At 57.4% G+C, this 15,195-nt stretch overlaps 1 protein-coding gene across 1 annotated transcript in view; it reads left to right on the forward strand.

The window, feature by feature from the left end:
• The window catches only part of DYSF (dysferlin), a 91,827-nt gene that overhangs the window by 33,013 nt on the left and 43,619 nt on the right, over positions 1 to 15,195 (forward strand). Inside the window, exons 30-36 of the mRNA XM_068149732.1 lie at positions 937 to 1,113; positions 3,955 to 4,048; positions 4,801 to 4,878; positions 10,612 to 10,793; positions 11,666 to 11,806; positions 12,612 to 12,641; positions 13,241 to 13,267. Of these exons, the coding sequence (XP_068005833.1) occupies positions 937 to 1,113; positions 3,955 to 4,048; positions 4,801 to 4,878; positions 10,612 to 10,793; positions 11,666 to 11,806; positions 12,612 to 12,641; positions 13,241 to 13,267 (729 nt within the window). The remainder of the gene's footprint in view (positions 1 to 936; positions 1,114 to 3,954; positions 4,049 to 4,800; positions 4,879 to 10,611; positions 10,794 to 11,665; positions 11,807 to 12,611; positions 12,642 to 13,240; positions 13,268 to 15,195) is intronic.

Raw genomic sequence — 15,195 nt, forward strand, 5'->3', positions numbered from 1 at the left:
GGAGGTACATGGGGTGGGACTACTCTAGCAGACAGCAGCTTGAAGAGGCTGCATCCAGACTTGGGTGGGCACAACCCTGGCCCTGGAGAACCCCATGCACCAGTGCCTTTGCCCTTTGGCTGTGCCAGTGTCCTCCCACTGGCATCTGCAGAGGGACTGTGGGGGTACTGCTAGCTGAAAAGCTGGACATGAGCTGGCAGCATGCACTCACAGCCCACAGCCAGCCCTGGCCTGGGCTGATCCCCAGCAGTGTGGGCAGCAGGGGCAGGGAGGGGATTCTGCCCCTCTGCTGTGCTCTGCTGGGACCCCCCCTGCAGCTCTGCAGTCCTCAGCACAGACATGGCCCTGTTGGAGCAGGGGCAGAGGAAAGAAACCCAAAGGAGTCAAAGGGAGCAACTGGAATGTTAATAGTGTAGGAGATTAATCCAGTTGTGTGCAGATGGCAAAGCCCAGGGAAAGCAAAGGCTCCCCCACCAAGGCACTGTGCTCAAGGACTTCATCTAGAAACCAGCAAACAGCCAAAATCACCTCCAGGGCTTTCTCTCTCATTGTTTTGCCAACTAAGGTTGGACCAGATGATCCTTGAGGTCCTTCCCAACCTGCTGTGATGCTGTGCTCTTGGATATGGTACAGGAGGGTCCTTGCAGCTGGGGTCTGTGCCCTGGGCACCAGCACAGATGTCTAAGGGACCTCAAGTATCCTCCCCAGCGTTTGCATGGAGCTGCAGTGGGGCACACACCTAAGGCTTAGCATCACTTGTGGGTGCTTGAGTGGGGCCAGAGGAGGCCACAGCAATGATGTGAGGGCTGGAACCTCTCTGCTGTGAGGCCAGGCTGAGGGAGTTGGGGCTGTTCAGCCTGGGGAAGAGGAGGCTGCAGGGTGGCCTTGCTCGATGGGGTGGGTGAGACTGAGCCCCAGCCTGTGTGCCTTGCCCAGCAGCAGAAGCAGGAGGAGCTGGACGGGGAGGGCTGGGAGTACGCCTCGCTCTTCGGCTGGCGCTTCCACCTCAAGCAGCGCCGCACCGACAGCTTCCGCCGCCGCCGCTGGAGGCGCCGCATGGAGCCCCTGGAGCGCACCGGCGCTGCCGCCGTCTTCGCCTTGGAGGGGGCTCTGGTAGGTACCCACCGATCCTCCCTCCCCCGCCCCAGAAGTGGGGTGGAGGAAGGCTGCTCGGATCTCCTGCCAGCGCCCGTCCCGCCCGAGAGGGAGGAGCCGCAGCCCGGCTCCTTATCTGCGGCTGTTATCTGCCGCCCGCAGCCGCGGCTGTTTGCTTAGCTGATGTCCTGGCTTAGGGAATCCTCTGGATTTCATAATCCTTTGGCTTTTCCAAGGCCTAAATGAGAACCAACCGCAGCAGCACAAAGCCCCTATTATGGCACTTTCTGCATTTTCTTTCCCCTATTTTGGCTTTTTTTCCCCTTCCTTCCCTGCTCTGTCCTTGCCTCCAGCCAGCGTTTGCACCCTGCAGCCCCTGGAAGGCACAAGCAGCTCCAGGTGTTTGCACCCATCAGCCCTGAACTCCTGCTGACCCCATGTGTGGGCATCCAGCTTGCTGCCCACCCTTAGGGCTGCTGGGGGAACCCCAGCTTCTCCCTCTTCACCTTGGGGAGGTGGTGGAAGCCTCATCCCTGGAGGTGTTTGCAGCCAGGCTGGATGTGGCTGTGAGCAACCTGCTGTGGTGTGAGGTGTCCCTGCCCATGGCAGGGGGGTTGAGACTGGATGAGCCTTGAGGTCATAGTTATCATAGTGTCAGTCAGGGTTGGAAGGGACCACAAGGATCATTCAGTCTGGTCTTAAACACCTCCAGGAACAGGGCCTCAATCACCTCCCTGATCAATCCCCTTCCAACCCTAACAATCAGTCCTATGGTTTTCAACCCCCTGCTCCATCCCTCTGCCTTTCAGCAGCCAAGGAGCATACTGGAGGTGTTGGGCAGCAGTGGCTGAAGATGAGCCAGGGAGTGCCCAGGTGGCCAAGAAGGCCAACAGCATCCTGGCTTGGATCAGCAGTGGTGTGGCCAGCAGGGGCAGGGCAGGGATTGTCCCCCTGTACTCAGCACTGAGAGGCCACACCTTGAATCCTGGCTTCAGCTTTGTGCCTCTCACTGCAAGGAGGACACTGAGGATGCTGGAGTGTGTCCAGAGCAGGGCAGTGAAGCTGGGGAAGGGTCTAGAGCACAAATCTTGTGAGGAGCAGCTGAGGGAGCTGGGGTTGGTCAGCCTGGAGGACAGGAGGCTGAGAGGAGACCTCCTGGCTCTCTACAGCTCCCTGAAAGGAGCTTGGAGCCAGCTGGGGCTTGATCTCTTCTTGCAAGTGGTGCTGCTCCACTTGCCCTTCCCCATGCTGATGGTGTGCAGAGCAGGGTGGGGGAAGTGGGAGGACCAGTGAGCAGAAAGATCATAGAAGCAGCTGAGGAGCTGTTGAGCTTCTGTGGGAGAGGTGAGGAAGGGAAGGCAGCGCTGGAGGTGCCTTCAGCCCCCTCGACACAGCCTCACCCCCATGAGCACAGCTCAGCTCCAGGCCTTCCTCTGCAGAAAACAGCTGGGAGGGGGACATGAGGAGAGCTGAGCAGGCCTCCTCAGCTCCTGATGGATGTGTCTTTGGAACTAGACAGCTCCAGGCTCTGGAATCTCCATCCTGGACCTCCTCTCCTCTTCCCCCCCCCCCCCCCCCCCCCCCCTTCCTTTCCCCTCCTGTCCCTCCCTAACATTTGATAACTGAGAAATATTGAGAGATCAGACTAACACTCCCCAGGAAGGGACTTTTTTATGCTCCTTTTCCTGCAACTAAGTATTTCAAGCCAAATGCAAGCAATTAGGAGGTGATAAAAGACCACCACTCACAGGAGAGCACCAAAAGAGGGAAGAGAGATGGCCAAGGTTGGCTGAGCCTCCCCACGGGCAGCTAATGGGACACTTGGCTGCATTTGACACCATCTGTGTCACTGCTCACAGGGCTTGCACTCCATTAACTCCCCTCACAAGGGGAGGCACTGAAATTGCTACTGAGCACAGCTCTGAGAGTGATGAACTCATGGGGAAGGATATTGAGGGGCTGGAACCTGTCCAGAGAAAGGCAATGAAGCTGCTGAAGGGTCTACAGCACAAGTCTGGGAGGAGCAGCTGAGGGGAGCTGGGGTTGTTCAGCCTGGAGAGAAGGGGGCTCCAGGGAGACCTCCTGGCTCTCTACAGCCCCCTGAAAGGAGGCTGCAGCCAGCTGGGGCTTGGTCTCTTCTCCCAACAAACAACTGGTACAATGAGAGGGAACGGCCTCAGGTTGCTCCAGGGGAGGTTTAGCTTGGACATGAGGAACAATTTCTCTCCCAAGAGGGTTGCCAAGGTCTGGCCCTGGCTGGCCAGGGCAGTGGTGGAGTCCCCCATTCAAAGCTGTGTAGCTGTGGTGCTGAGGGTCATGGTTTAGTGGTGACCTGGCAGTGCTGGGCTGAGGGCTGGGCTCAATGATCTTGAAGGTCTTTTCCAACCCAAAAGGTTTTATTGCATGATTCAACCAGAGCCTTTTTCACGCTGCTGAGGTGCTAGGGAGTGAGTCAGTGGTCCCTGGGGTGGCTTGTCCTGGTTCCTCTGGGGTCCTCCATGCCCTCCTGGGGCTGATGTGCCTGGGAATTCCTTCACAGGCTCCCTGGGAGGCACTGGAAGCCTAAAGGTGTCATAGGAGGTTCCATCTGAACATGAGGAGAAACTCTGCTGTGAGGGAGCTGGAGCCCTGCAGCAGGCTGCCCAGAGAGGCTGTGGAGCCTCCTCTGGAGGGACTCCAGCCCCACCTGGACACTGCAATTCTGGGCAGCCTGCTTGGGGTGACCCTGCTTTGGCAGGGGGTTGGGCTGGGTGTCTCCACCCTCACCATGCTGGGACTCTGTGGGTGATACTGTGGAGGACCCAGTCCCTGTGTGGAAGCCCTCCAGCACTGCTGACCTTGCCTTGGTTTCTCTTGCAGGGTGGAGTGACAGATGACAAGAGTGAGGATGGCAAATCCCTCTCCACCCTCAGTTTTGGTGTCAACAGACCCACCATCTCCTGCATATTTGACTGTAAGGCCTCAGGAGCTGGAGGGGAGGGGGGATCCCTGCAGTCAGTCCCAGCATGGGGGCTCTGCTCTGGGCAACACATAGCTGGGGGGTTCCTGTTCTCTTCCTCTCCCTCACCACGAGGGAAGGTGTATGGAAAGGGGCAGTGGGCAAGCTTGTGGCCCTAGTGAGGCTGCATCTCGAATACTGGGTCCAGGTCTGGGCTCCCCAGCTCAAGAGAACTGCTGGAGAGAGCCCAGGGGAGACTGCAAAGCTGCTGAGGGGCCTGGAGCAGCTCTGTGAGGAGCAAAGGCTGAGAGCCCTGGGGCTGAGAGCCTGCAGAAGAGCAGCCCCAGAGGGGAGCTGAGCAATGCTCAGCCAGAGCTAAAGGGCAGGGGGCAGGAGGCTGGGGCCAGACTCTGCTCAGTGGTGCCCAGGGACAGGACAAGGGGCAGTGGGCACAAACCAGGAGGTTCCATGAAGAAAACCTTTGGTGTGAGGGTGCTGGAGCCCTGTCTCAGGCTGCCAAGAGAGGTTGTGGAGTCTCCTTGTCTGGAGAGATTCCAAACATCCCCTGCCCATTGTGCTCCTGGGCAAGCTGCTGTGGGTGCCCTGCTTGGAGTGGATGACCTCCAGAGGTCCCTTCCAGTCATCCCCACTGTGGGATTTTGTGACATGCTCAGTGCTCAGTGGCTTCTGGGGAAGCCTTGGGAAGGATGAAGCCAAGCTCTCACCCCTGGACTCATCTCTTACCTGTTGCACCTTGCTCTGTGCAGGTGGGAACAGGTACCACCTCCGCTGCTACATGTACCAGGCACGGGACCTGATTGCCATGGACAAGGACAGCTTCTCAGGTCAGCCCAAGTGCCCACAGCCCCTTCCTGCTCCTTGCCTGCAGGGCTGGAGAGCAGTGGGGGCTGCAAGGCTAATCTTGGGGGTGCTTATTGATGGAAATGAGGGGGGGTTCAGCAGCCAAACTCCTGAGGGCAGCAGCAGAAGGCTTTCCCGAGGTGACCAACCTGGTGGCTTGATTTCCCAGCAGCACAAAAAATCATTATCTATCTATCCATCTATCTATCTATCTATCTATCTATCTATCTATCTATCTATCTATCTATCTATCTAAACCAGAGCTTCAAACCTCTCTTCTGTGAGAAAGCAAGCAGAGACCACAAGTGAGGCAGGTCAGGCCTGAGTCAGAGCTGTTTGCTTTGCTCGTGGCTCCTTCTCCTCGACCCGAGGTGAGGCTGAAGGCCAGTGGCAGGGCTGGGAGCAGACAGGGATGTTTACCATGGCACCTTGCCTCCAGCCACCTCTGCCAGCTGGGGCACTGCAGGGAGGGCTCTGGGCTGGTGTTGAAATGATGGAGCAGGGGGTGGGAACTGCCATGAGATTAAAAAGGGTGGGAGGGTGTGACAGGGACACGGGAGCAGTCAGGCTCCATCCTTTCCAGCATCCCCAGGGAGCTGTGCCCAGCAGCCTGGCCTGGATCAGCAACAGGGTGGCCAGCAGGAGCAGGGCAGGGATTGTGCCCCTGGAGTGGGCACTGCTGAAGATGCACCTGGAATCCTGGCTTGACTTTTGGGCCCCTCACTGCAGGAAGGACATTGAGGGGCTGGAGTGTGTCCAGAGAAGGGCAACAGAGCTGGGGAAGGATCTAGAGCACAACTGAGGAGCAGCTGAGGGAGCTGGGGCTGTTCAGCCTGGAGAACAGGAGCTCAGAGGAAACCTCCTGGCTCTCTACAACTCCCTGAAGGGAGGTAGGAGCCGGGTGGGGGTTGGTCTGTTCTGCCCAGGATAAGGGGAGATGGCCTCAAGTTGTGCCAGGGGAGGTCTAGGTTGGACATGAGGAGCAGTTTCTCTCCCATGGGCTGGGCCTGAGTTGATGGATCTCAGATGGGATGTAGAGGGAGAGCTTCCAAAAGTGACTGGACTTAGAGAATCACAGAGTTGTTTGGGCTGGAAAGTCCTCTAAGATCACCAAGTCCAATGGTCAACCCAATGCCACCATGGCCATCAAACCATGTCCCAAAGTGCCATGGCCACAGGTTCCTTGATCCCCTCCAGGGATGGGGACTCCACCAGCTCCCTGGGCAGCCTGTGCCAATCCCTGACCACTCCTGCAGGAGGGAAGTTGTTCCTAATGTCCAACCTAAACCTTCCCTGGCAGAGCTTCAGGCCATTTCCCCTTGTCCTATCACCTGATAGCAGGGAGAAGAGACCAACCCCCCCTCACTCTTTTCCAACCTAAGTGATCCCATGGTCCCAGGTGGGGCCTTGCAGAGGGGGCAGCTGGGCATCACCACCCTGGGCAGCAGGACCACCCTCCCAAGGGTGGGACTTTAGGATCATAGAATCAATAAGGGTGGAAAAGACCTCAGAGCTCATCAAGTCCAAGCTGTCACCCAACATCTGACAACCAAACCATGGCTCCAAGTGCCACATCCAATCCCTTTTTGAACACCTCCAGGGATGGGGACTCCACCACCTCCCTGGGCAGCTCATTCCAGTGGCCAATTCCTCTTGCTGGGAAGAATTTCTTCCTAACATCCAGCCTAAACCTCCCCTGGCACAGCTTGAGACTGTGTCCTCTTGTTCTGGTGTGGGAGAAGAGCCCGACCCCCACCTGGCTACAACCTCCTTTCAGGTAGTTGTAGAGAGCAAGAAGGTCTCCCCTGAGCCTCCTCTTCTCCAGGCTAATCCCCCCCAGCTCCCTCAGCCTCTCCTCCCAGGGCTGTGCTCCAGACCCCTCCCCAGCCTCCTTGCCCTTTTGAAGCAGAGGAGCTTGGGTGAGGTGGTGGTGGTGGACCCTGGGGGGAGAGGTGCAAAGCACCCAAACAATCACCCAGTGTCTGCTCCCCCCCAGGGGCTGCCTCCACAAAGGGTTTGTTGTTGGAGGTGGCGGCGGTGGGGACCGAGGTGATGTCATGGAGCGGGGAGGGGAGCCCAGGCCCTTCCTCGGGGAGAGAGGCAGCCAAGGACAACATGAGTAACACCATGGCACAATGTGGAATTGTGATCCCCACTGCCTTAACAAAGCATAAAGGAGTTCATTAAGGGGGCTTTACACAGCCAGACAAATAAACCTTCTGTGCACAGGAGGGGCCAAACAAAGGGGCTCTGTGGAGGCCTCCCCGAGAAAAAAGAGAAGAGAAGGGAAAGGGGAGAAAAAATAACCCCAGCCCAAACCTGAAAAAGAGCAAAAAGCAGCTCCAGATCCCTGGAGTTGTGTTGCTGATTGCAAGGCATTCTGCTCCCCCTGCCTGGAGAAAGCTCCTAGGTGGGGAAGGTTCTGCCCAGCGTGATGGGGGCTCGCTCCAGCCCAGCCACCACGGCCCAGCCCCGGCTCGTTAAACACCTCTGCTGCTGCCACCCAACCAAACACACCCCCCTGCATCCCCCCCAGCCCATGGAAGAGGGGAGGGAGGCTGGGGGATGCTGCTCTGCTCGGCCAGCCCTGTGCTGAGGTGTCTGAAGGATGTTTCTCCACCTCCAGTGCTGGCAGGACAGGGTCTGCTCGCAGTGCTAGCCTGTGCTCTCCTGGCAGTGCTGCTGTTGGGCTGTCCACAGTGTTTTGGAGGGTGAAGGGACCTCTCCTGGGGCTGTTCCCCTCGGGCAGTGGCACTGCTAAAGCACTGAGGGTTGGGTTTGTAGGGTCTGCCACGCTCCTTCCACCAGCAGGTCCTTTGGGAAGGGCTTTGGGGTGCCCCTGCTGCCTGCTGGTGGACACCCATGCACTGCCTGCTGCAGAATGGAGCCCCTCACCCCAGGAAGGACATTGAGATGCTGCAGGTTGGACATGGGGGACAATTTCTTCCCCCAAAGGGTTGTCAAGGCTTGGCCCAGGCTGCCCAGGGCAGTCCCTCCCCATCCCTGGAGGGGTTTCAGAGGTGTGCAGATGTGGTGCTGAGGGCCATGGTCTGGTGGTGACCTTGGCAGTGCTGGGTGAGGGGTTGGACTGGATGATCTCAGAGGGCTCCTCCAACCAGACCAACGCTGTGATTCGGTGATCATAGTTTCATAGTTTCATAGTTTCATTCAGGGTTGGAAGGGACCACAAGGATCATCTAGTTCCAACCCCCCTGCCATGGGCAGGGACACCCCACACTAGATCAGGCTGGACAGAGCCTCATCCAGCCTGCTCTTAAACACCCCCAGGGACGGGGCCTCGACCACCTCCCTGGACAACCCATTCCAGGGTTTCACCACTCTCATGGTGAAGAACCTCCTCCTCACATCCAGCCTGAATCTCCCCACCTCCAGCTTCATTCCATTCCCCCTAGTCCTATCACTACCTGAGATCCTGAGAAGTCCTTCCCCTGCCTTCCTGTAGGTCCCCTTCAGATACTGGAAGGCGACAATTAGGTCACCTCGGAGCCTTCTCTTCTGCAGACTGTACAGCCCCAACTCCTTCAGTCTGTCCTCATAGGAGAGGTGCTCCAGCCCTCTGATCATCCTCGTGGCCCTTCTCTGGACACGTTCCAGCACCTCCACATCCCTCCTGTAATAGGGGCTCCAGAACTGGACACAGTACTCCAGGTGGGGTCTCACCAGGGCTGAGTAGAGGGGGAGGATCACCTCCCTCGACCTGCTAGCCACACTTCTCCTGATGCAGCCCAGGATCTGATTGGCTTTGCGGGCTGCAAGTGCACACTGAGAGCTCCTGTTGAGCTTTTTGTCCACCAGCACCCCCAAGTCTCTCTCCTCAGGGCTATCCTCCAGCCAGTCACTGCCCAGCCTGTATTTGTGCCTGGGATTGCCTCGACCCAGATGCAGGACCCTGCACTTGCTCTTATTGAACTTCATGAGGTTGGCCTGTGCCCACCTCTCCAGCCTGTCAAGGTCCCTCTGGATGGCCTCCCTTCCCTCCAGCGTGTCTGCTGCACCACACAGCTTGGTGTCATCAGCAAACTTGCTGAGGGTGCACTCAATGCCACTGTCCATGTCCCCCACAAAGATGTTGAATAAGACAGGTCCCAGGACTGATCCCTGAGGGACTCCACTTGTCACTGGCCTCCACTGGGACATGGAGCCATTGACAGCCACTCTTTGGGTGCGGCCATCAAGCCAGTTCCTTATCCATCTAGTGGTCCACCCATCAAACCCATGTGTCACCAGTTTGGAGACCAGGATGTGGTGTGGGACAGTGTCAAAGGCTTTGCTCAGGTCCAGGTAAATGACATCAGTTGCTCGCCCCTCATCTATTAGTTTTGTCACCTGCTCATAGAAGGCCACCAGGTTGGTCAGGCAGGATTTGCCCTTGGCAAAGCCATGCTGACTGTTCCCAATCAACTCTTCACTATTCTTTTGAGCGAGTAGTGACTCCAGGAGGATCTGTTCCATGATCTTTCCAGGCACAGAGGTGAGACTGACTGGCCTGGAGTTCCCTGGTTCCTCCTTCTTGCCCTTTTTGAAGATGGGGGCAATGTTTCCCCTTTTCCAGTCTGTGGGGACTTCACCAGACTGCCAGGACTTTTGAAATATAATAGAGAGGGGTTTAGCAACCTCCTCTGCCAGTTCTCTCAGTACCCGTGGGTGTAACCCGTCGGGTCCCATGGACTTGAACACTTTCAGGTTCTTCAGATGATCACGAACCTCATCTGCACTTACTTGATCCTATGGAATGTTTCAAGCCTCTCATCCAGAGGTGAGAACTAGAACCTGCTGGTTTCACCACCACCCATCCTGTCCCGGTGCCACTGCTGGTGTGGGCTGGACAGCCGCAGCAGGTTTGGGCCACAGCCTCTTTGAAGCTGTCTGGAGGGGGAGGTGTGAGAGAGGGCTCAGGTTTCACGTTTCCGTTGCTAATTGATCTCAGGCTTCCTGTGCTAATTGCTTGGGCTGTTAAGGGAGGCTGCTCCTCGCAGCCTGCTGCTGCCTCACCGTGAGAAACCTCTGGCTTTGTCCCAGGCTAGGGAGGGAGGCACCTTAGTCCCAGCTCAGTGCCTATGTGCAGGGCTCTGCTGAGACCCTGGAGTACCTGAGACAGCTGCATGGGGCTGGCAGATGCGGTGCAGCAGCCCGGAGTGAGAGGCAGGGCCGTCTGCTGTGGCAGCTGGGGGCCAGGTGGCATAACTTGGAACCCAACCCCCTCAAGACATGGAGGCTACCCAAGTTCATGCTGAGAGGATGACTGAGGCTGATGGCTGGTTGCATCCTCAGCTGTTGTCCCTTCTGCAGGTGTTCAAGACCTCAGGGAGGAGGCACTGACAGCTCAGTCACCTCGTTCATGGTCTGCTCTCCCACAGGGGAGGTGCTGGTACCTCCTGCACCTCCTTGCCTTGTGGAAGCAGCCTGTGCCCTCTGCTGTGCTGGAAGGTGACTGTTGTGCCCACTGAAACCCTCCTGCTGGGTTAAGGGTTGCACTGAAAGGTCTCCAAGGTCTCTTCTGACCAACAGGATTCTGTGGCTCTAAGTGTGAGGCAGTTTGGCCTCTTTCCCTCCCCAGAGGGGGCTGCCATTGCTGCCTCTAAAAGATGCACAGCTCCTTCAGCCTTCCCTGACAGCCTGTGGGCCCTTGAATGGCCATGAATTGCTTTCTCCTGCCTAGACTGATAGCTCTAACTCATCCTTTGCCTCCCTTGCAGACCCCTACGCCATTGTCTCCTTCCTCCACCAAAGCCAGAAGACAGTGGTGATCAAGAACACCTTGAACCCCACCTGGGACCAGACACTCATCTTCTATGAGATAGAGATCTTTGGGGACCCACAGAGCGTAGCTGACTCCCCTCCCAGCATTGTGGTGGAAATATATGACCAGGACACCTATGTGAGTGTTGCCAGGAGCTGGACCCTCGTGGTGGGAATGTGCTGCTGAGGTGGGCAGGACCAAGGCCTGGCACCCATCCTGCCCTCTGCAGTGCAGTGCTGCAACTGGTGGCTCAGGTGCTGAGCTGGGCACTCAGAAGATGTCAGCCAACAGCTCTGCCGGGATGTCCTTGGGGGACCTGCTGTGGCCACCAAAGCTGTCTCTTCACTGGGTTTTGTTCACCCAGCTGCCCAAAGCTATCCTGAGGGTCTTGTAGTGATGGCAGTGGAGAGGGTGCTGAGCAAACCTTGAGTCCTTCCTAGAGGAGCTTGATGCAGGAGCAGGAGAGGTTCCCAGCTGTGTGGAGGAGCAGGGCATCAGTGAATAGCACTTAGAATACACCTCAAGAGCCTTCCCTCCTCCAGAGGGAAATCAAAAGGCAAAGACAACTGAAGATCCCATTGCAGATCAGTCAGTGGCCATTGGGAATGCCTCAGCTTGCTCCAGGGGAGGCTGAGGTTGGACATGAGGAACAGTTTCTTCCTCCAAAGGGTCATTGAGGCTCGGCCCAGGCTGCCCAGGGCGGTGGTGGAGCCTCCATCCCTGGAGGGGTTTCAAAGCCCTGCAGATGTGGTGCTGAGGGCCATGGTTCAGTGGTGCCCTGGCAGTGCTGGGCTCAAGGCTGGACTGCAGGATTTCCAAGCTCTCCAAGCAAAGCCATTCTCAGTCCTGTCATCCTGCTTCCTTTCCCCTCCTGAACAGGTCCCGCAGCGCTCCGTGCCTCCAGCCTGGCTTCTGGGGGGGTGGTGCTGGGGGGGAAGAGGCTTTCAGAGGAGCTGTGTGTGTGTGTGGGCAGTGAGGAAGGCCCCCGGTGGTGCTGTGCTTGCTTGCAGGGTGCTGATGAGTTCATGGGGCGCTGCATCTGCCGGCCCAGCCTGCAGCGCTCGCCGCGGCTCGCCTGGCACCCGGTCACCAGGGCCGGCAGGAACGTCGGGGAGCTGCTCGCTGCCTTCGAGCTCATCCAGAGGAACAAGGTGAGCTCCCCAGGGGAGGGTCCCCAGTCCTTGGGTTCTACAGTCCCAGGCAAGCAGCACCAGGACAGGAGGACACAGTCTCAAGCTGCACCAGGGGGAGGTTTAGGCTGGAGGTGAGGAGAAAGCTCTGCCCAGAGAGAGGGATTGGCCACTGGGATGTGCTGCAAGGGAGGTGGTGCAGTCCCCATCCCTGGAGCTGCTCAAAAAAGGCTTGGATGTGGCACTTGGAGCCATGGTTTGGTTGTCAGGAGGTGTTAGGTGTTGGGTACTAGGTTGGACTTGATGATCTGTGAGGTCTTTTCCAAGCTGGTTGATGCCATGATGCTGATCTACAGTGGAGTGCAGTGAGTGTGTACAGCATATGCAGCACTGGCAACATCTAGAGGGATTCACAACTAATACACAGCCAAGGAGCAGGGCAAGCTGCCAGCTTCTCCCTCTCTGCCTCCCCCTTGCCCCCCTGTGCCAAAAAAGAGAGGAGAAAGGAGCAGAGGGAGGTTAGGCTTAGCCAAACCAGCACAGCCAAGGTCAAGCAGCAGCAGGTTAGTATCTCCCTAGCCTGAGGAAGCAAGAAGATAGAGAAGTTGTGCTGGGGACTACATCTCCTGGTGGCTCTCTCCCCAGTGGGTGGTTTAGAGAGTGATCTTTAGAGCCCTGCCCTCGTCTGCAGGCTTTTTGGGGCTGAGTGCTGGGCATGGAGGGGACAGTGTGTGGCTGTGGGAGGGCTGCTGGTTCCCTGCCTGAGCAAGCTGAGCTACAGCCAGGAGATGGGAAGTCTGTGATGTTGTGCTTTCTTTCTCCACAGCCAGCTGTCCATCACATCCCTGGCTTCGAGGTAAAGCCTTTCTCCTCGCTCCAGCTCCTTGTCCCTGCACCCCTCAAACCTTTCCTGCAGCCATGCACCTTCTGGGTCCCACCCCCACCAGCTGCTCACACAGGGGCTTGTAGTGGACTCTGCAGCCCAGCTTCTGCAGGCCAGTTGTCCATCCTAGCTTAAGATGAAGGAGTCCCACTGCAGAGGTGCCAGTTTCCCTCAGCTGAGGGCAGAGAGCTGGAATGAGTGGGGCAGCTCACTCTTGCCCCCTGAAGCAGGGCTGATGTGCCCCATGCCAGATGTAATTCCTCAGCAGGCTGTCAGCTTCCTGCCCTGAAATCATGCAGTGTTGCCATAACGAGGAGCCCTGCTTCCCAGCTGCCCCAGGATGCTCCCTGCCCTGCAGCCTGTCTGAGCAGAGGCATTGGCTGCTGCTGGATTTGAAAGGCCTTTGAGTGACCTGCACTGGCTTCTGCTCAAGCTTGAGGGTGGTGCTGTGCAGGCACCTGGGGGGCATCTTTGTTCTATCCTTGTTCCAGTCAGTTGCCAGCCACTATCTGATCCCTAGGATGGGTTTGTGGGGGAAGATTGCTCTAACTTCTGTACTCTCTCTTCTCCAGAGTGAGCTGTCCTCCAGCCTGGATGAGGTGAGTCCATGCCCCTGTGCTCAGCACTGCTTAGGCCACACCTGGAGTCCTGTGTCCAGTTTAGGTTGAGCTGCTGGAAGGTGTCCAGAGAAGGGCAATGAGGCTGGGGAGGGGTCTGGGGCACAGCCCTGGGAGGAGAGGCTGAGGGAGCTGGGGGTGATTAGCCTGGAGAAGAGGAGGCTCAGGAGAGACCTTCTTGCTCTCTGCAACTCCCTGAAGGGAGGTTGGAGCCAGGTGGGGGTTGGTCTCTTCTGCCAGGCAAGCAGCACCACAACAAGAGGACACAGTCTCAAGCTGTGCCAGGGGAGGTTTAGGCTGGATGTTAGGAGGAAGTTCTTCCCAGCAAGAGAGACTGGCCACTGGGATGTGCTGCCCAGGGAGGTGGTGGAGTCACCATCCCTGGAGGTGTTTAGGGAGAGCCTGGATGAGGCCCTTGGTGCCATGGTTGAGTTGATCAGATGGTGCTGGGTGATAGGTTGGGCTTGATGGTCTGAAAGGTCTTTTCCAGCCTGGTTTGTTCTGTATTCATAAGATTTAGTTGTCTCTGGTTAAAGCTATCCTCTGCTGGGGCTTTTTCAGATGAGCCAAGCCAGCAGCAGCAGGATTTTGGCAGGACAGGGCAGATGGGCTGCATGCATAACCCAGGAGTGGTTCCCCAGTGGCAGGGCATGTTGGCTGGTGCTTAAGCTCTGTGGGATGTGTGTGCATGGAGTCTCCTGATGTTCCACCCTTCCACAGCATGCAAAAGCCTGGGCTGACCTTCAGCTGGACCCTAACAGAAATCCCAGTTAGAAGGTTTGCTTTCACCCTGGTCTGGGGCAGGTGCTCTGAAGGAAGTGCTCCCATCAGGATCTCAAGGTGCTGCTTGAACAACCTCTCAAGGTTGCTTACCCAGACCTTGTGCATCCTCCAGAGCACATCACAGGCTGGGCTGAACTGAGTGCTGTCAGGGCAGGCTGGTGCCATGGCAAACAGAGGGCAGGGAGCTGAACAAGGGGCATGTCTGAAGGTGGTGGTGGCCCTAGAAGCCAGTTAACCCCAAAGCCTGGGGGGTGAGCTAGGAGGGGCCTGGATCATGCACAGAGCCTGGCCATATTTCCATGAAAGAGAGCTTGGCTGGGATAAGCAGTTAGGCAAGGTGGGTTCCATCCAGCCAAGCAGCCTTTCCTGCTGGTGTGGGGCTCACCTTGGTGCTCCATGGGGGCTGAGCTGGGTGAGCTCCTGTGACCATAACCATCTCTGTGCTCTCTCTCCATTTCTTGCCACTGCCATGTCTGGATGGGGCCCTCCACAGCTCTGCACCCCTGCCTTGCTCTACGAGGGGCTCCTCCAATGGGTACCTTTCATGCTCAAGCACTTGCCTTGCCTTTGTTCCTCTGCCCAGAACCCAGGCAAAGTCCCAGCAGAGCCTCTCAGGTCAGCTCTTGCAGACATAGCCTGCCCTGCCCCACCTGCCCCTGCAGGACCCCCTCCAGACCAACCCCTGGAGGCTGCAGCCAGGAGAGCAATGCCAGCCTGAGCTCTCCTGTGCCCTCAGCAGTAAATGATGAGCCTTGTGGAGAGCCTGAGGGTGTCTGAACTTCTCCAGGCTGGCACCAAACTTCCTTCCCCTGCATTTCTGTTTGGTGCACAGAGGCCAGGCCGAGCCTCTTCTTGCTTCACTTCATGTTTAAGGCACTTTGCTGTGCTCCAAGAGCTGTGGCTCACAAACACAAACTCTTCAAGGACCATTCAGTCTGTCCCTCTGCCCCAAGGGAGGACCAGCTCATGTTGATGGTCCAGTGTCTGAGCAGCCTGAAATTAAGGCTGTAGGTAAGCAGGTGGCTTACTAGAAGTGCTGAGCACCCAAGGAATGCTCTGCACTTCTCCTTCAGCCCTCACCTCCTAGTCAGCCTTCCCTCTCCTTGCTGGCACTGACCTTCAGCCCT

This window comes from Melanerpes formicivorus, unplaced genomic scaffold (assembly GCF_026170545.1).
Source record: "Melanerpes formicivorus ecotype bairdi unplaced genomic scaffold, bMelFor1.0.p_v2 SCAF_18, whole genome shotgun sequence".
Lineage (NCBI taxonomy): Eukaryota > Metazoa > Chordata > Aves > Piciformes > Picidae > Melanerpes > Melanerpes formicivorus.